The 24629-nt window shown below is 52.3% G+C and overlaps 1 protein-coding gene across 2 annotated transcripts; it reads left to right on the top strand.

Annotated features, from left to right (window-relative positions):
- The first annotated feature begins 5203 nt into the window (after positions 1-5203).
- On the top strand, positions 5204-23474 carry FKBP5 (FKBP prolyl isomerase 5). 2 transcript variants are annotated; one of them, XM_005492803.4, is made up of 12 exons: positions 5204-5306; positions 10628-10692; positions 13165-13282; positions 14099-14243; positions 14432-14574; positions 15436-15550; positions 18141-18297; positions 18727-18817; positions 19567-19650; positions 20075-20260; positions 21031-21270; positions 22408-23474. In XM_005492803.4, exons 2-12 carry the CDS (start codon positions 10682-10684, stop codon positions 22513-22515), a joined length of 1398 nt encoding a protein of 465 aa, XP_005492860.1. In that variant the 5' UTR covers positions 5204-5306; positions 10628-10681; the 3' UTR covers positions 22516-23474. The 2 variants fall into 2 exon arrangements, with proteins under 2 accessions (XP_005492860.1, XP_074384127.1); XM_074528026.1 differs by lacking the exon at positions 5204-5306 and having other exon boundaries at positions 10672-10810.
- Positions 23475-24629: the final 1155 nt, after the last annotated feature.

The raw sequence follows: 24629 nt of genomic DNA, 5'->3' as shown, positions 1-24629 counted from the left end.
CAGCAAAACCTCCCTGGCTGTAGGGCACAGTGGGGTGCAGACCCCAACGCAGACCCCAGGGATGTGGGGGCCTGATCCTGTCACTCAGGGTTTTCCTAAATCTGGGCCAGGTTTTTGCTGTCCCAGGGAGATGGCTTTGGGATGATGCTGGCCAGAAGCCATCCTTCAAGCTCTCTCTGGAAGAAAGGCAACCTTTCTAGCAAAAATTAAAAAAAAAACAAATTCATGGAAAGCTCTGGTTTGCCTCTTCTTGCCAAAACCAATTGTTGATGATTTTTCACGGCTGCTTTGGCTTTGCCTTTGCCTGTGACAGAGGGAACAATGTCAGATGTGCTCCTGTTTTCTCTCTTTGATTTTTTCCCCCTGGAGCTGGAAGAGGGGAAGGATTAGACTGAAGGTCAGGGACCTGTCCTAGGCAAATATCAGCCCCAGGGGCTCCAGACCTGGCATGAGGATCTCAGCCTTTCCTCCACCCTCAGGGCTGCAGTTGGGGTCTCCTGAGGGTGTCCCCCTGAGGGCTGAGCACTGCCCAGCTCAGAGCAGTAGTAGAGGTTACAAATGGGACATGGGGATGCAGAAATGGCCCTGGGAGGACGTCCAAGCACCCACACACCTCCACAACCCCCCTGATGGTGCCCACCAGGGCATGAGTGGGAAAAATCCTTATTGTGAATAATTGGTGCTGCTGGAAGCAGAGCAGTGCAGGGAGGTGTGAGGAGGGGATGTTGGGCTGTGCAGTCTGGGCAGAGCTCGGGGCTGGGTGCTCTGCAGCAGCCAGCTTGGGGGGAAGCGCTCCCTGCAGCTGGGCCCCCCTCAATGGGTGTTTGAGCATTAAATTCCCTGAAATGCTGGTGAGCTGGGCTGGGGGAGCAGAATGAAGGAGGGAGGATTTTGAGGGATACCTCCATAACATCGGTGGGGATTCACTCTTGGGGGGTGCAAAAAGGGTGTTGGGGTGATGCTGGGGGGATGCAGGGGTTGAGGGGGGGTATTGGCAGGGATGGCGTGAGGGACGTGGGGGGCACTGGGGCGGTACTGTGGGGATATTAAGGGGAATATTGAAAGGGATGACGGGGGGGTCCGGGGAGATGGTGGGGGGAACGCTGGGGGGATATGGGGGGAGCAAGGAGGGGATATTGAAAGGGATGATTGGGGGAGGGTCCTTGGAGGTGCTGTGAGGGATATTGGGGGGATGCAGGGGCTGAGGTCGGGGGGTATGTGGGGGTATATTGAAAGAATGATTGGGGGGGGGGGGGTTCCTGGGAGATGGTGGGGGAAACACTGGGGGAATGTTGGGGGGGACATGGGGGGATATTGAAAGGGATGACTGGGGGAGGATCCTGGGAGTTGCTGGGGGAAACACTGGGGGGAATGCCGGGGGGGTTGGTTCCGGGGGCCACACCGGCCCCCCCCGGGCAGGAGCCCCGAGCAGGCCGGGCCCAGCCGCCCGCGGGCCCCGGGTGGCCCTGGCCGGGTGCCCCCCCGCCGGCCCGGCGCTGAGTCAGGCTGTTCCCGGCGCTCCCGGTACATCGCGTCCCCACGCCGGGCGCCTGGCACGGCGCCCGCCCGGTGCAGCTCCCGCAGGGGCACGGCCCGCTCCGGCCTCCCGGGCTGCGGCTCCCGGCACGGAGGGGCCGAGACCGGCTCCGAACCCCCCGGGAGCCGCCCGAGGGGCTGCGGGGGGCGCTGGCCCCGGTCCCGCTCCGTGCCCCCGACCCGCGGCTCTCCGGGAGCCCGGCAAGCATTGGGGCACCTGCGGGCGATCCCGGCGGTTCCTGGCTCTCGGATCCGTCTGGCAGCAGCATCTCCATGGCAGGGCACAGCCGAGGGTCCTGGGGGGATCGATCCCCCCTCAGCCCGGCTCCCAGCCCCGAGGCTGCAGCTCGAACCCGCCCGGGCAGCCCCAGGCACCCCCAGCCCTCCCCGGCCGAGGCTGGTACAGTTCGTTACGTCCAGACCGGAATGTACTTTGTGTTAGAAGTGGCCACGAGCCAGGAAGGCAAAGCCGGACTTTATTTATCCTCCCTGCTCCGGCCCCGCTGCTGCATCCTGCCCTTGCTGCTCGTGTGGGGCTGGATCTCCGGCAGGGCTGGGGAGCCCTGAGCTCTGTCTGCCTCTCTGCAGCTCATTGACAGACGGGGAAGGCAGCGATTTCCCCCTTTTCCTCAGAAGGGAGATAATCTGGGGAAATATTTGTGTCCTTTCATCTGGTAAAAGCTGTGCTGGTGTCTGGAAGGAAGTGCGGTGAGGGAGATGGGAGCTCAGGGAAGGATCTGGGATCAGGGAAGGATCTGGGATCAGGGATGGATCAGGGATGGATCTAGGGTCAGGGAAGCCTCTGGAGGGAGGTGCCCTTGTCTGCTGGCCTGGGGGTTTTGCAACAAGGGGCAGGGTTTGGGCCACAATCTGCTAATTTATGGGTTGGAAATGCACCTGGAAAGATCCAGCTGGGTCAGGCCTGTGACAGAGCAGGGACTTCTCTGGGGGTCCCCACGTGTGAGGGGGATGTGTTGGCCCCTCAGCTGTTAAAAAGTCCTATTGAGAGCCGTGAATCCAACCAGAGAGGGAGAGGCTCGGGAGGGATGAGGGGATGGGTCTGGCTGATCTTTCCACAGCCAGCATCCCCTGTCTGGCCTTTCCTCAGGAACATCTGAGGGGAAGGAGGGGAATGTCCCATTTCATACAGAAAGCGGCTCTCAGCTGCTCTGCATCCCCCAGCTCCACAGCCCTCATGCCAAGGAGGTGCTCTTGCCCTGCTGCCCCTTGTCCCCATGTCCCCGTGTCCGTCCGTCCCTGCCGGGAGCTGCACCTACAGCCGGTGGCAAGGACACGCTGTTCTGCAGCTCTGCCGTTCTGCTGTTGTGCTGCTCTGCTGTTCTCTGCCGCCTGTTGTGCAAGCCCTGGCTGCACCTCCCGTAAACACAGAGCTTCCCACGACCACAGCCCTGCTCCTGCCTCGCTGCCCCCCTGTGCCAGCCCAAACGGGGCCCCCGAGGGGTGCACACACCACGGGGTGAGGGCGGCACTGCCAGGCTCCCAAAAACTCTGCTTTGATCCCCAAAATGGGCAATGGTGGGCTGCGTTCTGGGGGGAAGGATGGGTTTGATCCCCGGGAAGGATCCCTGCCCCCAGGACCGTGGGTTTGTGCTGCCACACACGAAAGGAAACTGAGAGAAAAGAGAAAAGCCACTTCCTCCACTCTCGAGAGATTCACTGATGTGGCTCCTCACGGCCCAGCCAAGGTGCAGGGACTCCTCTCCTCCCCACGCTCTCCAGGCAGATTAACACTGGTTATTTTTAGCAGAAGACAAGGATGAATAAAAATATCCCCCTGCTTTATTTTAATGATTTTTTTTTTCTCTCTCTCTGTTTCAGGAAGGCTGCTCTCACCTCACACGAGGTGCTGGGGAGCAGGTGCCTTGGCTTTGCTCCCTGCTCCCAGACTTTCCCCAAGGCTCCCTGTCCTTTTGGGGCTGGGGCAGGACATGTGTGGCCAGCTGGAGGGCCAGGGGGAACAGGCAGTACCCCTGGCAGGCGTCACAAAGCCAAACAGGATTATTTATGGAACAGATTTCCTCCAGGTTGTGTTACAGGGCTGGGGGTGAACGGGGCAGACCCCAGCACTGGGTGAGTGAGGGTTTAGGGCAGCTCCCCACCCAAAAAAGCAGAGTGAGCTGAGGGGTCTGGCACTGGCAGAGCAGGGATTTGGAAGATACCTTTTATTTTCTAAAAAAACAATCCTGATCTTTATTCCCATGCATTTTTGGGGGTGCTTTCTATGCAAACAACAAAAAAAAAATTACCATTTTTGTAGTACAGGGACAAACCAGGCTGAACCCCCTCACTCATTGCTGCCATTGGTCCCATGGGGTTTTTCAGGGTTTTGGTGTTATCTCAGGGGCCTGATGGAATTATGCTGTGGGTTTTCCTGGTATTACAAACCCACAATATTTTAATTTTGTTTTGTATATGAATATTTAAAGCTCTTGGAAATTTAAAGCTGGGAGGGAAATGTTTGAAACCAGATGCGAGATTCACCAGGCTTGAAAATTAAATGCCATGAAAACAACTTTTTGTTTTCCTTTTCTAAAGCAGGCTTTAATTTTCACTCTGTATTTCTGATGAGTGACACCAGTGTCTAAATTACAGCTGGGAAATCAAACTCAGCTATAGAGGAGACCTGTGAGAGAGCACCCACCAATGCAGTGCTGCCTCCAGCTTGGCCCTAAAGGCTTTATTGGATCAACCTGTGGGAATGAGGGTGCAGGCTGGGAGCTGTGGGCACTCATTACAACACAAACCTGGTAAAAAATGACCACTTTATAAAAACAGAGATATCCCAATTGAAATCTGCCCCCAAATTTTGTTGCCTCTGTTGGCTCAGGTGCTGCAGCAATGAGCAGGGATGAGATGTTTAATCACAAAAGCTCTGATTTCTAATCTCGAGGGGGAGGAATATTCTTGAAAAAAATCTTAATTCTTTTATCCCGAACTGGAACATTTCTGCGTGTTCCAGCAGCGCCGTGTCCGCCAAACCCACAGCTCTGTCCCCAGCCTTGAGGCAATGTTTCACTCCAGCGCCGTGTTTCCCGTAACCCCGGGGGGAGCTGCGAGGGATTGGGATGTCCTTGGGGAGCCGGGGGGAACGGGGACACCTCGGGGGCATCTCCGGGTTTGGGGGGTCCTTGCGGGGGTGGCACGAAGCCGCGGGGTTGGGGACAGACAGTGAGGAGCGCTGCAGTGCATGGGGCTGAGCCCCGGGGCATGGCACGGGTCAAACAGCCCTGGGCGCTTCCCGGGGCAGGGCTGTCCCTGTCCCCTGTTCCTGTCCCTGTCCCCCGTACCCTGTCCTCTGTACCCCGTCCCCTCTCCCTCGTTTTCTGTTCCCCATCTCCTGTCCCCTGTTCCCGTCTCTGTCTCCTGTCTCTGTCCCCGTTCCCTGTCCCCATCCCTGTTCCCTGTCCCCCGTCCCCCATCCCTCTCCCTGTCCCCTGTCATTGTCCCCGTCCCTTGTCCCTATTCTCGGTCCCCTGTCCCCTATCCTTGTTCCTGTCCCCGCTCCCTCCCGGCCCCGCCGGTGCCACCCGGGCGAGCGCGCGGGCACAGCGCTCTGATTTGCATATCCCCTCCTCCGCAGCCAATAGCAAGGTGAGACCTGGAGACGGGCAGGCGGCTCAGCCAATGAGATGCGGGCGGGGCGGGGCCGAGGCGCGGGGCGGGGCGGCCGGGCCGGGCGGGCGCGCGGGGCCACTCGGAGCCGGGCGGCGGCGACAGCGGCGACAGCGGCGGCGACAGCCCGGCCACAGGTGGGACCGCGGGCCGGAGAGCCCCGTGAGCGGCGCTGAGCCCCCGGCACAGCCCGTGCGGGGCTGCGGGACCGCCGGGGTCTGGCGGTGCGGGAGCGTGCGGCGGTGCGGGGCTGGGGACATGCGGGGACACCGAGCGGGGAAGGGGCGCTGGGGAAGGGGATGGTGGCACCCGCGGGGTGAGGGTGGCAGCGGGGTTCGTGCCCCGCGGAGCCGCCGTGGGGAGTTCCCGTGGGGATGCTCCGGTGCATCCCGGGCTGCTGCCGGTGCCGGTGCTGCCCGGGCGGGTTCCGCTTCTCCCGCTCCATCCGAGGCTCCCGGAGCGCTTCTCCTGACAGCACCGGGCACAGAGAGCCCGCAGGGTGCGTGCATCGCCGCACACAGCAGGTAGAAGTGGCTGCACAAGGTAAATGTGATTTTTTTTAAAAAAGTTTCTGCCATTTCCCCTCCTCTCCGGGCATAAAAAGTCTTGCAGAGGTTCTGTTTTTAAAAGGCACTTTGGAGTGAGCCTGCTCTTCCCAGGAAACTCTGTTTGACACAATGGGCTGTAGGAGCTCGTAGGAGATGGGTCTGACATCGGGGTGTCCCCTGAATGGAGCTCCAAATCTGCACTGAATTTCTGCCCCCACCGGAGCAAATAATAAAAAAAAAAAAAATATAATGGAAAGGCTCCAAATCTGCACCGAGTTTCTGCCCCCACCGGTGCAAATAATAAAAAAATAAAATATAATGGAAAGGGTCCAAAGCTGCACCGAATTTCTGCAAATAATAAAAGTACCCTTAAAAACAAAAGTACCCTTAAAAAAGAAGCCAGGAGCTGATGGCTTTAAATATAGAGTTTAAATAGTGTCTCACCCTAATAAGCTATTAAACTTGAGGTGGGTTTGAGAGCATCACTGGGATATCAAAGCCAACCTGGGAACTGGCATTGAAAGTTTAAAAAAGTTGAAAGCACAAATTGCTGCTTCCTTTAGAACATAAGCAAGCTGCCCCCTCCTGCCTCCTCCCCTGTCCTGTTGAGGGGCTGAGGAGAAGAAAATCATTAAATATGTCTGGCAGAGCCTGTATCTGGATTTTTTTTTGTTTATTTTTTTAAAATAAATGCAAATAACCTCATCTTCCCAAGGCTGTGTTTGCCCAGCACACACTTCAGTTATGTTGGGGTCCTTTCCCAGCACTGTTAGAGCACCTTCCTGCTGGGATGAACCAAAAAATAAGGACAATTCCTGAGCAAAAAGCAAAGTGCATCCCTCGGAACATCACTGCTGCATGGTTATGCGTGTTTTAATTAATTACCTGCTTGCAGAAGGAGAAAGTTTGCTGGAAGGTTTGAGATGCTTGGCACCAAGACCTGCTCGGGCTGGCTGCAGCTCCCAAGCTGGCTCAGGGGGAAAATATTTTGTAAATGGCTTGAAAAATGCTTTGTCCTCAGATAGTTCTCATTTTATTCTATTTTATATCAATTTTATTTGACAGTCACTCTCGGCTGCATGAATTTATATAAAGTTGTTGCAGCCCCTTGAGGGAGCTGTGAAGCTCCTCCTGATCTTGTGCACATCACAGGGAAATAGATATTACTTAGCTAGGATTTCTTTTATTATTATTATTTTAGTGCTCTGTGCTTGTGGGTGTAAAGCAGTGGCCACGAGTGCTCTAACGTACAAGTTGTTCATGTAACTTGTTTTTCATGGAGCTGACAGGCTTTTTCCATAACTAGTAATTGTGATTAGTAAGGATTTCTGATTTTGCAAGCGAGCCGGTTGGAAAATGAGGAACATAATCGTAAAGTGAAGAGTGAGGAACTGTGAGGGACTGCAGTTAAATCTTCCTCTACCTGCAGTGCCCCATCTTTGTAAATAGCAGTATTGTCCTTAGATGGAAAATATTCTTATTGCAAGAACTTTTTGATTTACATTAAATAAAACGAGCCTGGCAAGGAAGGAGCATCATTCCTGGGAGGTGCCACCATCCCAAAAGGGAGCCCAGGTGTGGTGCAGCCTCCCTCCCCAGCCCAGGTGATGCCCACCAGGTGTGTGTCAGAGCTGTCCCAAATCTGATTGTCTCCAAATCTGTGCTGTCCCCTGCCCCTCACAGCATCCCCAGTCCCCTCCTGCACTTTGTCCCCTTGTGATGCTTCTGCAAGGATTCCTCCCTTGGCTCCAGAGCAGCCTGGTTTCACTGGGAATTGCCCGAAATAATTTGGCATTTATGGTGCAGCTGGTGCTGGGTTATTTCTGGGTGCTGAGCTGGGGATTCCGCCCTGGGGATGCTCCAGGTGCTGCTCAGCCCTCATTTGTGGGGATAAATCACCAAACCCAGCATTTCCCCCTGCCACGGCTCACAAATTGCTTGGAGAAACCCCCAAATCTGAGCAGTGAGGTGCTTCTACAAACAAACAAAAAAAATTAAATAAATCCAAGTTTAATTGCCCCATTTATCCCGGAGAAAAGGCTAAATTAAAACGGAATTGGCAAACAAGGAGTTTCTTGTTTATTTCTGTTTAGTGTTTATTTTAGTCCCCCCCCAAACTGTCACTTGAAATTCAATTTGCTCAGCGCTGCTGTAGCTGCTGCCAGTGGAGGGCTTGGGCTTCCCTTGGTGTGCTCTGTGGGGAGGGAAACTTCACATTTACCAGCCAGAGGTGCAATATTTAATTCCTAAAAGCCTGGCTGGTCTGTTGTCCCTGCTTGTTTTGACACAACTGGAAGGACCTCGCTCATTTTTGGTGGCAGAAAACCCAGGGAGAGGGTGCCAAGGAGTGGGTAGTGGGATGTCAAGCGCTTTCTCACATTTTACAGATGGTTTATATAACCTGCTTGGCTCTATTATTATTTTTTTTCCCTTGTCCAGTTATATAATCCCAATTTGTGAAAGCTTTAGGAGGTTGCATTCCCCACTGTTTCATGTCTATATGTTACAGCCTCTGAGCTTGTTAGGGTGCCAGGCATCTCCCAGAAAGCTCAGGCTGGTGTGGAACAGCTCTTGATAACTCATTATTCCCATATTTCCTGCATTATTTTGTTTTATCATCTGTTTTATCATTTGTTTTTGCCACCACCAAAAGCTGAGCCGGCCCCTCAGGAGCAGGATGGGTGCAGGCCGCTGCCTCTCCCTGCTGATGCAGAGCAGAGACTTTGGGCATTCCTGGTTTTCCCAGTGTTTTGAGGATCTGTTCTGTGATTTCTGTGGTGGAAGCAGCTGAAATCCTTGCTGGGGACAGGTAGGAAAGGAGCAGCTGAGCATCCCTGTGTAAAATCCTCAGCCTCGTCCTGCCCCTGGCACCTTAACCCCTGGGGACAGCAGCTGTCCATGAATATCTGTGGATTTTTGTGGGATTTTCCCTGGTGTAAGCTTATCCTTCAAAATAAGGGAGGAGAAAAGAAAATGCTGTTTCTTTTGAATTCCCTTTGACACGAAAGTGGAGGGTGTTGTGTCTGTGGGTTCCCACTCTGGAGGAGATGGACCACAGGCTGCTCACCAGAGACCTCAGAGCAGCTTTATCCCTCTGATTTTATTTTTTTATTTTGAAGCGACCTGGGAAAACCAAGCAAGCATTTCCTTGCTAGAAAACCAGCAGAAGAGCCAGATTATTTTTAATGGGTTTATATTGTGAACTGGGGGGGATAAAACCACTCCTCTCAGAAAGTCTTTTGTGTGCTGCTGGCACGGGCCTGCTCACCTCACCCCAGGGGATGCATAGACACTGAACCCATCCTGCTTTTGCCTGGGATATTTATGCTGGCAGGGTTACTGACCCATCCTGCTCACTTGCTCCTCTCTCTGCAGCTGAGGAACAGCCTCTTACCCCACATATGTTTAAAAAAAAAATCAATTAGTTATGACTTGAGCCTTAAATAAAACCATTTCAGAAGCTTCAAAATACCCGCCAGGCAGGATGGTGCAGCCAGTGTGATGGGGATATAAGTGAGCTGCACTCAGGAGTTTTCTATCCTCTTAATTGTTTTAAAACCTTCCCCTGATGGTGCTTTTGTGCTCATGGGCAGATACCTCATGGTCCTTGGGGGCTGCATCCCTCTCTGAGGTGTCCCCAAGGTGTGGTGGCACTGTTTGGTACCAGGGTCTCCATGGAATTCACCCTGGATAAAGGACACCAGGGGTTGTGCTTCATTCTCTACAAATCAGGGCTCACCCAGGGTGCCATGGGGGCAATCCCAGCAGCTCTGTTTGCATTTTGGATTTTTGTTGGAACAGGAGTTGCCGTGCCTGGCCCGCCGGGGTGTTGGCCGCTTGCACAACGTGCAGGGTAGGAAGTAAATTGATCCATGGGAGCTCTGGGTCGGTGAACAATGGGTTCAATTTTATGGCTTCCCTGTTTGTTTTGAAGGAGGTGGAGAAAGTGGCCAGGTTTTAAAAGAAAAAAAAAAAAAAAAAAAGAAAAATTAATTAATTAACTGTGATGTACGAGTGTGAGAAATGGCACTCAATGTCCAGGTGTGTCCTTATGTGTTGGGATGCAGCTGAGGTTTATGTGGAGCTGCTTGTCCATCTTAGGAAGGTCATATTCTGTTAGAAATCCCAGTTTTAACTCATGACCATCACCTTCCTTGGTCTCTGCTCAGCTGGCCCTGAGGTGTATTAAAACACCTTCCTCCAGGAGAAATCACTGCTCTGGTCTTCCCTCTCCTCTGCACAGGCACAGCTTGCTCAGCAAGAAGGGATTTTATTAGGAAAAAAGCAGTTTGTGATGGAAGGGGAAAGCAATCCACTGTGGGACAGTGGAGAGAGAGACAGCAGCTGCGCTAATTGGGTTTTTCTTCATTATCAGTCTGTGCTGGGGGATGCATGTGCAGCTCGAGGGGCTGGGATTTGGGGTGATGATCACCAGGATCCAGGGCCCCACATCCCCCTGCTGTTCTTTCAGATTTGTTTTTTTTTAAGCCTGACCTTTGCGTTTTCAAGAAACTCCCTCCTGTGTTGCAATCTGAGCTTTTAGGGCTGCTGTGGTGCCGTGGAAGTGAAAGTGCTTTGTGCTAAGTGGGTCTTAAAAAACAAACCCCAGAGCAGCCAACTCTTCTTATTTTTCCTCCTGTTAATTTTCATCCCAGTGCAGCAGTTGGACAGGATATAGCCTTGATTTATGTTTTGTAAAGCTGATGGTGAGATGCTGTTTTGTGGAAACAGGGAGTCAAAACAGGTTTTGGCCATAGTCTTCATCACCCATTTCTGACCATGATGGGGCATGATCTGTGGCTCCAAACTGCTCTGTTCTCCCTTCTTCTTCTGAAATCCTGCTTTAGAATAAAAAAGCATATGTGGTTTTTTAATATTTTTTCTTTTTGTCCCCCCCCCGTTCTCACCAGGTATTTCCCCGCTGTGTCTCTGCGCCTGGACTCTCCCTGCACCTCCAGGGTTGCATGGTGGCAAGGTGAGACCCCTGAGAGCCCTGCCCAGCCCTGCTGCTGCTCCCCATCCCCTTCCCCTCCTGGGAGCCTCCGGGAGGGATCTGCAGCATGAAGTTTCCATTTGGAGCTGGCAGATTCCCGGTACGCCGATTTCTAGGAAACGGGGCTGGGGATGGATGGTGAAACCCTAGCATGTGTGATACCTGTCTGTCCTCAGCCCCGGGTCAGACATCTGCATCCCATTCTCCCCTCTGCATTTCCAGCTGTTCCTCAGTGCTGGGAGGCAGCAACACCTGTGTGGAGAGGGAATTGTTAAATTTAAAGGATTTTTTAAATTTATTTCTGTGCTTTTCTGACCCATCCATGTTTATATCCCGGGGAAATGAGCAGTGTGGGTGTTCAGAGGAGGGAGGATGGTTTGTCCTGGCTTCATTTACAGATTTACAGCATTAATCTTGTGGGTAGCAGCAGCAACAAGAAAACAGGACTTGCTTGGGATGTCAGAATCACCCAGGGGCTTTTGCACAGAGTAATTAGTTAATTAATGCCCTCCCTTATCCAGAGTACACAAACAAGAAGATTCAGGCTCTGACACCACCAGCAAGCTGGCTGTGCTCGGTGACATCCCTGCCTGCTCTCTATTTAAACTTCAGGGAGTAGCAGATATTTTTTTTTTTTTTTTTTTTTTTGCCCTACAACTGTTTGTTTCAAATTAATTGTGATTTTGGCCCCTGGCCAGCCTGCTCCTGTTGCTCCAAATGGGAGATAAGTGAGAGCAGTGCACTCTTTTCTCTAACCTACTTGGAGCCGTTTGTGCTGCACGGGGGAGCCGGGAGCTCTTTCCTAACGAGGGCCACATCCCCAGGGCTGGCTCCTGGGGGCTCTTTCCTAACCAGGGCCACATCTCCACATCTCCAGAGCTGGCTCCTGTGGGCTCCTTCCCTCCCAGGGCTGCTGACGCAGAGCTCTCCCCTCCCGCCCGCCTTGGCCAGCTTCCCTGGATGACTCCTCTAATTGCTTACGTAGAAAAATAATGAGAAGGATGCGTAGGGTGTATTTTTAGATGTCTCTTGGTGGGATTTAGCAACTGGCAAGCCGGAGCCAGCACCTCCCTGTCCGTCTCCTGCATCCCAGCCGTGGCTGCTTGGTGGAGCTGGGGAGGTTCTGTCCCTACAAGGGGGTGATGCTTGGGCAAGCTTTGCTGCTTTTTGGGCTCCTCCTGGTCCTGGTGGGTGGGTTATGGATGATGTGGCCCTGGTGCTGCAGGGGATCTGTGCTGGGAACTGGTGCCATGCCCGTGCTGGGATGGGCACCTCCTCCTCCTCCTCACTCCTCTCCAAGAGGAAGGCTGTGGTGGCTTGGAGAGCATCCCAGCACCCAAGTCATTGAATCGTGGGATGGTTTGCATTGGGAGGAAGCTTTAAAGGCCATCTAGTCCAGCCCTCCACCATGAGCAGGGGCACCTTCCACTAGACCAGGTTGCTCACCCAAATATTCCCAGGAACGGGGCCCCCATCACCCCTTTGGGTAATCACTGCTTCACCACCCACATCATCAAACATTTCTCCCAAAGCATCCCATGGCATATTTTCCAATAAACACCTGTGAGATAATGGGTCTCACCACATGTTGCTTTGCTTTTTAAATGCTTTTTTTAAAAAAGATGTCCCCATCTGAAACCCCAGCAGCGCAGAGCAAGGGGAGCAGAATCCCATTAAATACCGCCCGAAAGGCTGTGATAATTGAGCCTTGCAACAAGTAGTTCCCTTATTTTTCTCTTTGCTTCTTCCATTTCAGGGCTCTTTGTGTCTCAGTGGCTTCCTGTGCTGGGGGGGCCGGGCTCCAGTCCTTCCCTTTCCACCCGGGTGCGAGGAAAGCAATTCTTCTCGCAGCGCGACTTATCTCTCCTTGGAGCTGAAAACATCCTTTCTTTGCTCTTTTTGAGTCCCCCAAATGAATGATTTCTCCTGCTGGTTAACATCAGCTTCCACCAGCTGAAGACTGTGGGAAAGTTTCACAATTACAGTGGCTTTAATAGATCTGGTTTATGTCTTAAAAATCCCATCGCTTTCTAATTCTCCGTCACATGTTTCCTTGATGATGTGTCGCCCAGCAGTGCAGCTACCAAAATAGCCCCATGGTCTGAAGGAAATCATCAGGAAATATGTTGCTGAAACTGTAGGCAATTCTTTTTTTCACCAAGAACCATTGGAAAAAGTCTGTGTTCAATGGAAAACGTGGCTTTTCTGGCACCTTGGCTGCCTATGTGGTGACATTTGGGAGCACAGTGCTCCAGCAGTTTGCCCAAAAATCCCCCATTCTGCTATGAATTTTCTCTTCATCCACCCAAATAGCTGGAATTCTTTTGGTGTTGGGCTTGCTTTAATTTTTGGGGAAAGTGCTTCATTTGTGCGTTGTGTTTCCATGCAGGGTCACAAACCCTTTCCTCCTCCACCACCCGCCGGGCTGACGGGGTTTGTGCTGTGCCCCCCCAGGTCCAAGGAGACCATGACCACTGATGAGGCCACCAAGAGTGAAGGGGAGGTGCAGGCAGCAGCTCTGGCTGAGCGTGGCGAGGACATCACCCCATCCAAGGACCGAGGGGTTCTGAAGGTGAGGGGGATATGCACTGTCCTGCCCTCCTGCCCTTTGGGGTGCAGGTCACCCCAGCCCTCAGGGTCACACCTCCAGGGCTCTAGGGTTGAGTTCTTTCATTTCCAAGGCAAAGAGGATGAGCAAAGGAGAATGGAGTGGTGGTTGAGGCTGGTGGGCCCAGGCTGCTCCGTGAATTTCACTGCTATTGTGTTCCTAATCAGATTATTAGCTGTAAATCCACAAAGCATTTCTGTGTGTGACTCACAAACATTAGAAAGAGCACATTACTGAGGTCATCCAGTCTGCTCCACAGCCCCTTTTTCATATTCAGGGCCGTTTCTGGATAGTTCTGCTCCTCAGCACTTACACTTCTCCACTTGAATAGGACCTTTCCTCCAAGAATAGCATCCTCCCCTGCTCCATCCTCAGCTCGAGAACTGCTTGTTCCCGGCTGCAGCCTGCAGAAAAAAGTGTTGACAAGGAGTGAGTAGTGAGCTGACACACCCCTGTGAGTAAAATGTGTATGGACAGAGTGAGTGGAGCTGTGCTCACTGCAGGTTTGGAGCCATGGTGTTTATCCAGTCCCAGTGTGGACTGGTCTCTGCTCCCAGCCCAGTCCAGCTCCACTGCTGTGGCTCCACTTTGAGATTTGTTTTTAGGAGCTGATGATGGGAAAATTTAGGGGCAAATTGAGTAGCTCCCTCCTGTTACTCAGGGCAGCACTGGGGTCTATATGTGTACATATATATTTTCTAATGTAAATGCCTGTGTGTATCTCCCTCCCTTTCCATATGCATCCACGGCCCCAGCTCAAGGGTGATTTCTCTCTCTCAGATCATTAAGAGACCTGGGAGTGAGGATGAGTGTCCCATGATTGGGGACAAGGTCTATGTGCACTACAAAGGGAAATTGGCCAACGGGAAGAAGTTCGACTCCAGCCGCGATCGGAACGAGCCCTTCATCTTCAGCCTGGGCAAGGGTGAGCTGCTCCAGGGGATGCTGGAGGGGGGGATCAGCCCAGGATCACCCCTGAACCTGCTGCAGGACAGCTGGACAGCATCAACCCTACCTTAGGTCCCTGGGGAATGTGGGGTTGTTTTGTTCTGGGTGCGTCCTTGCTGGGTTTGCTGCTTGCTCCCTCCTGCCTGACACCTGCCTTCCTCCTAGGTCAGGTCATCAAGGCATGGGACATTGGGGTGGCCACCATGAAGAAGGGAGAGATCTGCTACCTGCTCTGCAAACCTGAGTACGCCTACGGCTCAGCTGGCAGTGCCCCCAAAATCCCCTCCAATGCCACCCTCTTCTTTGAGGCAAGTAATGCTGGTGAGCCAGCCAGCTCCCTCCCTTTCTGCCTTGCCAGCCAGCTCAGAAATAAAAAATAAAAAAATTATTATTAATAATAATAAATAAATAAAAAAACAAAGCCCAAACAACAAAAAAATCCACAACAAGAACAAAAAAAACAACAAGCCAACTTGGATTCCTGAAACGTGTCCCTCTGCTCCAGGAACTGCTGCCAGGGCTTTCTCAGAAATGTGTGTCTGAGCTGGAAGGCTGGGACTGAAACTCCAGTTGAGCAGAATCCTGGTGCTGGGGCAGGGAGTGGGCAGATTCCTGCTTTCAACATGCACAAGGGAAGGAGAGAGCAGCTGGGAAATGCCTCCAGGTGCTAGAAAACCATTAGTGCTGAGGGGTGGTAGGAAAGGTAAGGGTTTGGCACAGAGGGCTCCCTGGGCAGGGCTCTTTGGGACATGGAAGGAGGAGGGAGTCTGTCCTAAATTAAAGCTCAGGCCTTCCAAGTGTGAACTAAGCTGGGGTCAGAGCAGGTCCCATCAGAGGATGAAGGGGAAGCTCCTGCTCACTCTGGGGGACTTTCACAGCATCAGCTGTGTTGTACCCTTACAGGTTTGATAAACTTATTTTTGCTGTTACTTTGTGCTATGCTTCAGGTACTGGATGTGTCCCAGATTCTAATAAATCCTGTGTATTATGCTGTGGTTTTTGGATCTGGGTTTTTATGGGCAACTTCTGCTCGTCAGCTGAAAGGAGAATTAGCTGGCTTGCTTCTCCAGCCAGGGGATGAACTGCTGCTTTGTGGCTCTCTGTTGTTTTTCTCTTCTCCTTTCCCCTTCCCTACTCTCTGCCCACTTTTTCCCTTTATTATTTTTTAGGTCGAGCTGCTTGACTTCAAGGGCGAGGACTTGTTTGAGGATGGAGGGATCATCCGGAGGATCAAGAGGAAGGGGGAAGGTTACTCCAACCCCAATGAAGGAGCCACAGTGGAGAGTGAGTGCTGGTCCCTGTGGGACAGGCAGGGCTCCGTCCTGAGCTGATCCCTGCCCTGAGCAGTGACATGGATGCAGTGACGTCCATCCAGGGCCAGGTGGGCTGGAGAGCAGCTGGGGATGCTCCTCTGAGCTCTTGCTCAGTGTTTGGGACACTCAGCAGTTTCTTTGGCCTCCTCATTCCACTGTTGATGGTGTTTTTGGGGGGGTGTCCCCCATTTCTTACAGAATGGGGCTTTTTCCTTCCCTTATGGCCACAGGGCTGCTGATGGTGGGGGGAAGGAAATTATTACAAGGGGTTTGCTGAGGCAGAGGTGGTCTCAGCTGATGTGGGAGGATGAGGAGCTCACATCCCATTGGGCTCTCCCTCTTCTGGTCCCATCATTTCGTGGGGCTGGACAGGGGAGGGCAGACTGAGATTTAGGTTTTTTTCCTTTCTAAGAACTGCTCAGACACACACACAGGGCTTGCTCCATATGGGACACATTTACTTTCATTTCTTAATTCCAGAGCTCCTGTACACAAAGATCCTAAAGTCCCTTTATCAACTGAGAGATTGAATCTGAGCTGTGAGAGCTTACCAAGCTCGCAGCTTTAAGTGGATGGTTCTTCTAACCTGACTCTCTTTTAGGGAAAAATGAGATTTTGACTCAAATTCTACTGTCTGAGCAGTGGTCACTGTGCCGGGGGTGGCACAGCAGTCCATGGTTTACCTCAGCTGTGTGGTTTGGGAGGTGCTGGAATTAGGCTGGAATAAATCACTCTTCCAGGAGCAAGCACCTCCGGGTTTTTATAGGCTTTAAGTTTTACAGACCCTAAATCCCAGCTCTGCTCCCTAAAACCTGTGCTGCAGCTGAAATCTGGCATTCCAGCTTTTGTTACATCCTTTCCCCCCACACCCCTCCTCCTTCTCCGTTTTTAATCTGAGTACAAATTGCTGTCAGCACATCAAGTTCGTGTGCCAGCCGCACTCAGTACACTCTGTTCTCAGCTCTTCAAAAACAAAATCGCTGCAGGCACTGAGAGAACAATAAGTCAGAGCTGCAACCGGAGTGATGTTCCTTCAGTGACTTTTTTTTCTCTGTAATCCAAGAGCGGCTGAACCAGCTGACCCACTCCTGGAAACCCGAGCTGAGATTTTCCCCTCTGTGCTCGGCGCGTTTTCTGTGCAATTAAAACAGGGCAGAGCTATCCTTGGAAGGAAGGATCACAACATCCCCTTGTGCATCCTGTTTTAAAGCGGATCCTCCCATCACCACCGCATTCCACAGGGGATGTGGGACCTGGGGGAGCTGCAGTGCTGCTTTTGGGGTCAGGGATTATGGATCTGTGCTGGCCAGGAACGTGCAGGGAAATGCACGGGGCTGTGGGGTGGCTTACCTGTATTTTAGGCAGGATTTTCCACATTTCCTGTGCCTAAAGAACCAGCCAGCTTGGTTTTTGAGTAGTGCAAGAGCAGAGGTTGTCCCTGGTGGAGGTGGATTTGCTTTTTGTCCTTATGTCAAGCTGGGTGAGCTCACAGCAGCCTGACTGCCGTGGTCACCGTGCACCAGTGATGGGTGCAGGATGTGTCCCAGGGACTTCTGAGGGATCCAGGGCAGGGGATGGGCTCGGATTTCCTTCAGCCCAGGCTGCAGCTCTCCTGAGCAGAGCCCAGACCCTCGTGGCTGTTTCTGGTGCCCAGATTATCCTGCCTCTCACCTGGCACCACAGCAGGATGCTCAGTGCCCTGCAGCACCTCAGGCTGCATCCTGTTCCCCTCAAACAAAGGTAATCTCATGTCTTTGCAGGCTGCAAAACCTTTAAGAACAGCTGTGAATTTTTCCTCTTACAAAGCTTTTTTTGCTGTTGTTGTTTGTTTTAGCTTTCCCCCCCCCCCAACAATATGTAGGAGTTCCTTGTGAAATTGCTTTTCCTTGATGCCTGCCTGCATGCGTGTGTATGCCTTTTACCCTGCAAGCAGAATGCAAAGGTTGTAAAAGCGTCCCCAAAGCCTGGAACGTCTTCAGGTTTGCATAAATAAAGAATAATCTTGCTGTGGAGAGGCAGGCAGGAGTGCCAGGTGCAGAATGTGCCAGGTACCCGGTGTCCGCTCTGCCTGCGCCTCTGCCAGCCGCTGGGGCTGGAACAGCACGGCTCCTGGTTGAAGATTAAAAATAAAAAAGTTTATCTTGTACTTTGAGTTCTCAGAGTCGGGAGAACGTGGCCTTGCTGTGGAGGCAGGAGTCAAGGCAGTATAGCACAGTATAGGGGATTTGTAATCACCGTGATAAACTCTGCGTGGCGCCGTGCCAGGAGCAATATCCAGTTCCAGTAAGGCTTGACTCGTGCACTTGAGTGCGAGGGGAACATATTAGTCACGATGTTTATCTGTTGTTTGGTCCCTGCTTAGACAAGATATGCCTGCCTTGCTTTTCAGCAATGTTCCCAAGGCCTCCCCATCCCTCTCCTCCAGCCCTGGGTCTTCCCTCCTGCAGGCTCTGCTGAGTTTTGGGAGAGATGCTTTATAAAATGCTTTCTAAGACACTTTGGAGCCCAGTTTTCTCCGAGGTGATTCTGGGTGCTATCCTGCCCCTCTTTCCCCTCTGCAGTTCACCTGGAGGGATTCTGTGGTGGCCACAGGTTCGACTGCAAGGACGTGAAGTTCGTGGTGGGCGAAGGGGAGGACCATGACATCCCCATCGGCATTGACAAGGCCCTGGAGAAGATGCAGAGGGGAGAGCACTGCATCCTCTACCTCAGCCCACGGTGAGGAGCGTCCCCACAGCGATTCTGAGTGGGTCTCAGCCTCCAGCCCTTGTGGGAGATGGTGATCCTGAAAATAGAACTCTCTGTGAGAGCCTCAGAGGACACCAGCGGGGGTGACCAGTGGCATGTAAACAGGAATATTGAGATGATTTAAAAAAAAAAAAAAACAGGTGAAAGGGCTTTAGCCAAGCCCAGTGAAAAGAAAATGTCTCTCTGGAAATGATCAGGGCTGGAGAGAAGCCTGTGTGAAAATATGGCTTTGATGCAGCCAGAAGGGACAATTCTCAGTGCATGGACTGTGTATCCGCAGGCTCATGGACAGTAACATCACCTGTCCCCAAAATGCTAGAAAGCCGTGGGTGGCAGCCTGGGTGTGCATTTATGAAAATCAGGCTTTTCCCTTCTCTGAGTGCCTCCCCTGCCCTGCAGGTACGGCTTTGGCGAGGCTGGGAAGCCAAAATTCGGCATCCAGGGCAACGCGGAGCTGGTGTACGAGGTGACCCTGAAGAGCTTTGAGAAGGTGAGGGCAGAGGCGCTGCTGGCCCTGCCTGGGCTGCAGGAACGTCAGGGCCTGTGCAGCCTCCAGCCTTTGTCCCTGGCGTGGCTGCAGCCCAACCCCTGCTGGAGTGGACACGTCACCGAGGAGCTTCGTGTTCTCAATTTGTTCTTCTCTGTTGGTTTGTTTTATTCTTGTGGCTCAGCTCCAAGGCTGGGTGTCTTATTTGTTCCTAACCTTGTCCTTTTGTACTTTCTTTTTATTTTAATATTATTGTTTCTTCTTCCTTTTTTTTTCCCTCTTCTTTTCTTTCCTCCTTTTTTCTCCCTTTTTATCTTCTTTTCTCATCTTTTCTCCTAATTTTTCCTTTTTTCTACTTTTTTCCTTTTTCTCATTTTTCTCTCCTTTTTTTCTATTTTTTCTCCTTTTTTTCTTTTATTTTCTTTCCCTTTTTTCTCCTTTTTTCCTCTTTTTTTTTTTCCCCTGGACTGCACAGATAAAAGCTGCTCCATCCAGCCAGCCCTTGGCTGTGCCCATGAGGAGGCTGGGGATGGGATGCAAGGGAAAACCATGGGATTTGCACATCCCTGGATGCATCCCCTGCCTGTGCCATCCCTCTGGCCACAGCAGGGGCAGGACCTGTCCGCAGGCTCTGTGTCACAGCCCTGCTGAGCCCTGGCTGTCACCACGCTGTCCCAGAGGGTGGCACGGTCCTGCTGGGGCAGGGGAGGCTGCTCTGCTCCCCTGGGAGTGCTCCAAGTGTTCCTTTGCAGGCCAAGGAGTCGTGGGAGATGGACACCAAGGAGAAGCTGGAGCAGGCGGCCGTGGTCAAGGAGAAGGGCACCATGTACTTCAAGGTTTGTGAACTCGGGGGTGGCAGAGGCAGAGGAGGGGAGCTGGGGCTGATTTTGGCAGCCATCAGTGCCAGAGAAGCCATGTGCCCCCAGATCGGGCTGGGGAGGGTGAGTCCTGCCCTCCCTCTGCCTTTTTCTCACTCCTTGATGCTCCCTGAGAAATCCCATCCCTTGCCAGCACTGCCTTGGCTCTGTGTGCTCCCTGCAGAGCAGGACAGCAGATCAGACCCTGCTGAGGGGCTTTGCATTCCCCTTCCCAGCTGGGGCACCCCAGCTCCCCACTGTTGTGGCTCAGCTTTTCCCAAACCTGCTGGTTCTGTAGGAGCTGGGATCCTCCTCCTTGCCTGTATTTACTGAACACCCCACTTGTCACCTGCTCACGGGACACCCCAAGGGCAGCCTGAGCCTCTTTTTTTGCTCCTTTCAGGAAGGCAAGTACCTGCAGGCAGTGATTCAGTATGGGAAGATTGTGTCCTGGCTGGAGATGGAGTATGGCTTGTCTGAGAAGGAGTCCAAAGCCTCGGACTCCTTCCTGCTGGCTGCCTTCCTCAACCTGGCCATGTGCTACCTGAAGCTGCGCGAGTACGCCAAGGCTGTCGAGTGCTGTGACAAGGTAGGGGTGCCCTGGTGCCAGCCCTGGGCACCAGAAACTGGTGCCTTCGTGGGCTACCTAAATACAGAGGCCAGAGAAAATTAAGGGAATGAAAAGCATTTATATTTATTGAACGACCTTGATGTACATTTAGGGACCACACCCCAAAAAATGGACAATGATGGGTCACGAGTTCTCACTTGGCCATTTTCATACTGAGGGTTAATCTTGCAATTACAGCTTCAGGCAATGAAGTAATTTACCCCAAGTTTTCTCCCCCCCAACTCACTTTTGTTTCCATGTCTTGGGGCCTGAGGCAGTTGAGGTGTCCTTGATTCCAGGCCTGGAGGGGAATTGTTGTGTCTGACCAAAATGGGAGAACAGCAGCTCACACTGTGTGTGTGGAGTTTAGAGTTATACACTAAAGAATTACATATATTAAAAATATAAAAGCTGAAGTTCTAAGGCATCAGCATGAGCCTGGAGGATGAAGCATCCTCTCCTGCATGTTCTCATTGGGAGTTTGGTGGAGTTTTTTTAAATTTCTTTTCGTATGAGAAGGAATACCCCTGCCACACTCAGGGGTATTTTAAGCAAGGAGAGATAATAAAACTTCATTAATGATCTCCCAGCTGCTGATGGAGATGAGGCAATTTTTGTCGAGCAAGATGCAAGTGCTCTGGAGATTTGAAGCCACCTTGTCCTAAATCTGACAGATTTATTGAGGCTTCAGCTGCAGGGGATCTCTTGGGAGGGATCTGAGATTTTAACAGATCTGTGTGTGTTCCCAGGCTCTGGGGTTGGACCAGGACAATGAGAAAGGCTTGTACAGGAGGGGTGAAGCCAGGTTGTTGATGAACGAGTTCGAGCTGGCCAAATGTGACTTTCAAAAAGTGCTGGAAGTGAACCCGCAGAACAAAGCAGCCAAATCCCAGATCTCCGTGTGCCAGAAGAAAACCAAGGAGCACAACGAGAGGGACCGCAGGATCTACGCCAACATGTTCACAAAGTTTGCAGAGAGGGATGCAAAGGTGAGTGCTGACCATTTCTGGCCATCCAGGGTTGTGCTGAGGGATGCTCCACAGATGAGAACAGATGGGTTAAACCAAATTAAATGAGGATGGAGGATGGAGCCTGGAGAGATTAAATTATAGATCAGGATGGGATAGAGCCTGCTGAGGTGGGAAGAAGTGTTTTACTTCTTGGTCTCTCCTATGCAGAGGGTGCCAGCAGGTGCTCAATCATCAATAAAAGCACTTGCAGTGTGAGCTCACAGGGGCTGATAACAGGGCTGGCATTGGTGTTTAACTTGGCTGCTCCCAGCCAGTGACTGTTGGTGGTGGCCAGTAAAATGAAGTGTCATTCCATCTCTGGCAGGAGTATTTTGAGACATGATAGTGTGGATTTCCTGAAGCTGGTAAGGCAATACCTGCTCCTGTGCTTGGGTGGAGAGATCGCTGTCTCAGAACAGGCTCTCATCCAAAATTCCACTGAACAAAACCTGCTGTACTGTAATGAGAGAGGACACAGCTTTGCAAGCCATGTGCATGGGTCATTTTTAGTGTAACCTCTTCTGAAGCAGTGTCTGGAGGTGGAGGCTGGGGATTAAGTGACTGGTGCAGCCCCTGGGGAGCAGCATGATGGGGCAACCAGCTTGGGCAAGGATCAGGGCCAGCTGCTGGCACTGAGCTTGGCTTGTGTGGCCAGCTGGGATGGGCAGAGTCCCTGTGCCTGAGTGCTCCTCTGCTGCACCCCCTTGGTGGGCTGTACCTACAGCTCAGTCCTCTATCTCCGCTCTGACCCTGCTGCCTTACCTCCTCATCCCTCTTTTCCCTGTCCATCCGTCCATCCATCCATCCATCCATCCATCCATCCATCCATCCATCCATCCAGGCTCACTCTGTGAGCTCACCCTGCTTCTGGTGAGGTGGGACACATCATTCCCAGGGCTCCCACACCTTTCCCTCAAGCTTTAGCCTCCACCAGCACTGAGCCAAGGAAGCAGAGCCCACCAGTGGGAGCTGCACTGCTCGATGGGCACAGGGGAGTTGTGGGGGGCAATTTTACCTCTCCCCATCCTGTCTGAGCCTCTTCCCAGCACCCTGTCTCTTGCCTGCCCCTTCCCTCTCCCCTTTCCAGCTCAGTGTGTTTCATTTGCTGTTTGGCAGGAAGCAGCCAGCAAAACTGGAGCGGGAAAAGCAGCGGAGAAGGCAGCGTGCGGAAAAGGACCCAAAACTGCTGGTGCTGAAGGTGAAGAGGCTGAAGGACACGTATGATGGAGGAGGAGGGGATGGCATAGCCTCCTGCCCACACTGAGAAAGGTTGCTGCCAAACCTTGGGACTTGCCAGTGTCTCCTTGTAAAGCTTGTTACAGTTTGTGTGATCGTGGAAGCCAAAAGCGCCTCGCCAAGAAAAGCGACCCCGTCCCACCGCCCTGGGTGCTCTGGGGGCAGAGCAGGAGTGGCAGGACACCGTGGGACCACTGCACGTGGAACAAATACCCTTTGGGCAGCAGGAAAAAGAAAAGAAACGATGATGATGATGATAAATTAAAACGCTTGGCTCCTGGGAGGTTTCCATAGACAGCTTGCTCCAGCTCCCTGGGCTTTGTGTGTCCACTCTGAGCACAGCATCCCCTGAGAGGAGCTGGGATGTAGGACGTGCTCCTTGTACCCTGCAGTGCTGCCTCTGGGTGTCCCAGCACAGCCCCGGGACAGGGATTGGCTTTGTCCCCTGCTGACTCCTTGCCTGTGGCCAAAGGTTGCAGGGGCAGAGCCAGGATGAGAACCCAATGGCCTCTGTGCAGCCTCTTGAGGGGGTGCAGGGACATCTTTAGCCTTTAAAGCACTGTTTGGGGAGGGGGGAGCACACAGATTTTACCTTCTGAAGGAGCTGGTTCCTGTTTCTTTAGAGAGCAAAAAAGCCTGTCCAGCTTTGCAGGTGCTCAACCCACAGCCTGCACCCCATGCCTTGGCTCCCAGCTTTCAGTGGGAGTTTTATTGCTTTTATTGGGATCTGGATGTGGGGAAAATAAAAGAGCAGGTGGACATGTGGTTCAGAAAGGCAGAGCTGGTGCCATGGGTTTGTCACTGAGCAGCTTTCCCATGGTGAGGGGGTCCTGGGTGCACGGTGTCCCTGCACCAGAGCTGCTGCTGCCTCCTCAGCCATCAGCCCTGTCCATCCTCAAGGGACACTGTCTCTACCCCATGAGAACAGCTTTCCAGTTGTTATTTTTCCTGTCTCTACAATAATACCCCTTTTGGAGCTTGAAAATAAACAACTGAAAGAAAAAGGAAAAAAAGATAAATAGTCCTCTTTCTCTGCATCCTGCTCAGCAAACGGGGTGGCTGTGGGGAGGATGGGTGGGTGCTCCTTGTGGGGAAATGCCCCAGCAGTTGAGGAATTATTGGTGTCTCCAATAATTCTCCAATAATGTCTCCAATAATGTCTCCAAGAGCTGCTGCTGCCCCTTTTTCTCAGTGCCATTGTTCTCTGGAGAGCCAGCAATCCTTGCTTTGGAAATGCCTGGCTGGGGGATGCTCTTTGGAGGTCTCAGCTGTTTTTCCAGCCTGGGAGCTTTATCCTTATGCTTTTTTCTCTCATTCCAGTGTATTATTTTTGGAGGGGTTTTCCTGAGGGTCAGCTGAGTGGGTGGAGGGGTCACTGGTGCCCCTTGAATGGGGAGAGAACAGAAAGCTCAGCCAGGGGGGTATTAGCACTGCCCATCCCTCTTTAATCCCCCTCTCCACAATCTTGGCAGAATAAGCCAGATTTGGTTAAAATTCCTCTTCTATAGTCCCACCGGGTTGCACCTGAAGCATCATTTCTCAAGCTTGTCTGTTTTCCCACCTGCAGCAGTGGCACAGCATCCACCTGGCTGCTCCAGCTGCTCATCCATTTAAACAGCTGGAATTTTCTACCACCATGGGATGCCCCTCCCTGGAGGCTGCTGCAAGACCTCTGCAAAACCTGGGCTTTTCATTTTTTCTTAAAGCCCAAAAAAGTCCTTTGGGGACAACCCAAGCCACATTTTCCATAGAAAATAATCTCAACAGAAAAAAAAAAAAAAAAAAAGAAAAATCCACCCAACTTGCTTTGCAGTTTTTAGGCTTGCTCCCCGTTTTTAACCAGATTTTTGGTTTATTTTGCTTTGGCACTTTTCTGTCCCTTGGAAGAGAAGTTGAACTCGTGTGGGTGATGAGGTTTGGAGATGAAAGGGAAACCAGGAGGGTTTTGTAAGGAGGATTAAGGAGCTCCCTGTGCCGGTGGGTGTGCAGTGCTCAAATGCCATCTAGTGGCACCAAGCACGGGCTGGGGGTTTGGGGGGACCGTGGTGGGCTGGGCAGGGCCAAGGGGACACTGGGGACACTGGGGACACTGGGCTTGTCTG

Source organism: Zonotrichia albicollis, chromosome 28 (genome assembly GCF_047830755.1).
Source record: "Zonotrichia albicollis isolate bZonAlb1 chromosome 28, bZonAlb1.hap1, whole genome shotgun sequence".
Lineage (NCBI taxonomy): Eukaryota > Metazoa > Chordata > Aves > Passeriformes > Passerellidae > Zonotrichia > Zonotrichia albicollis.
This window is presented reverse-complemented; position numbering and strand designations above follow the sequence as displayed.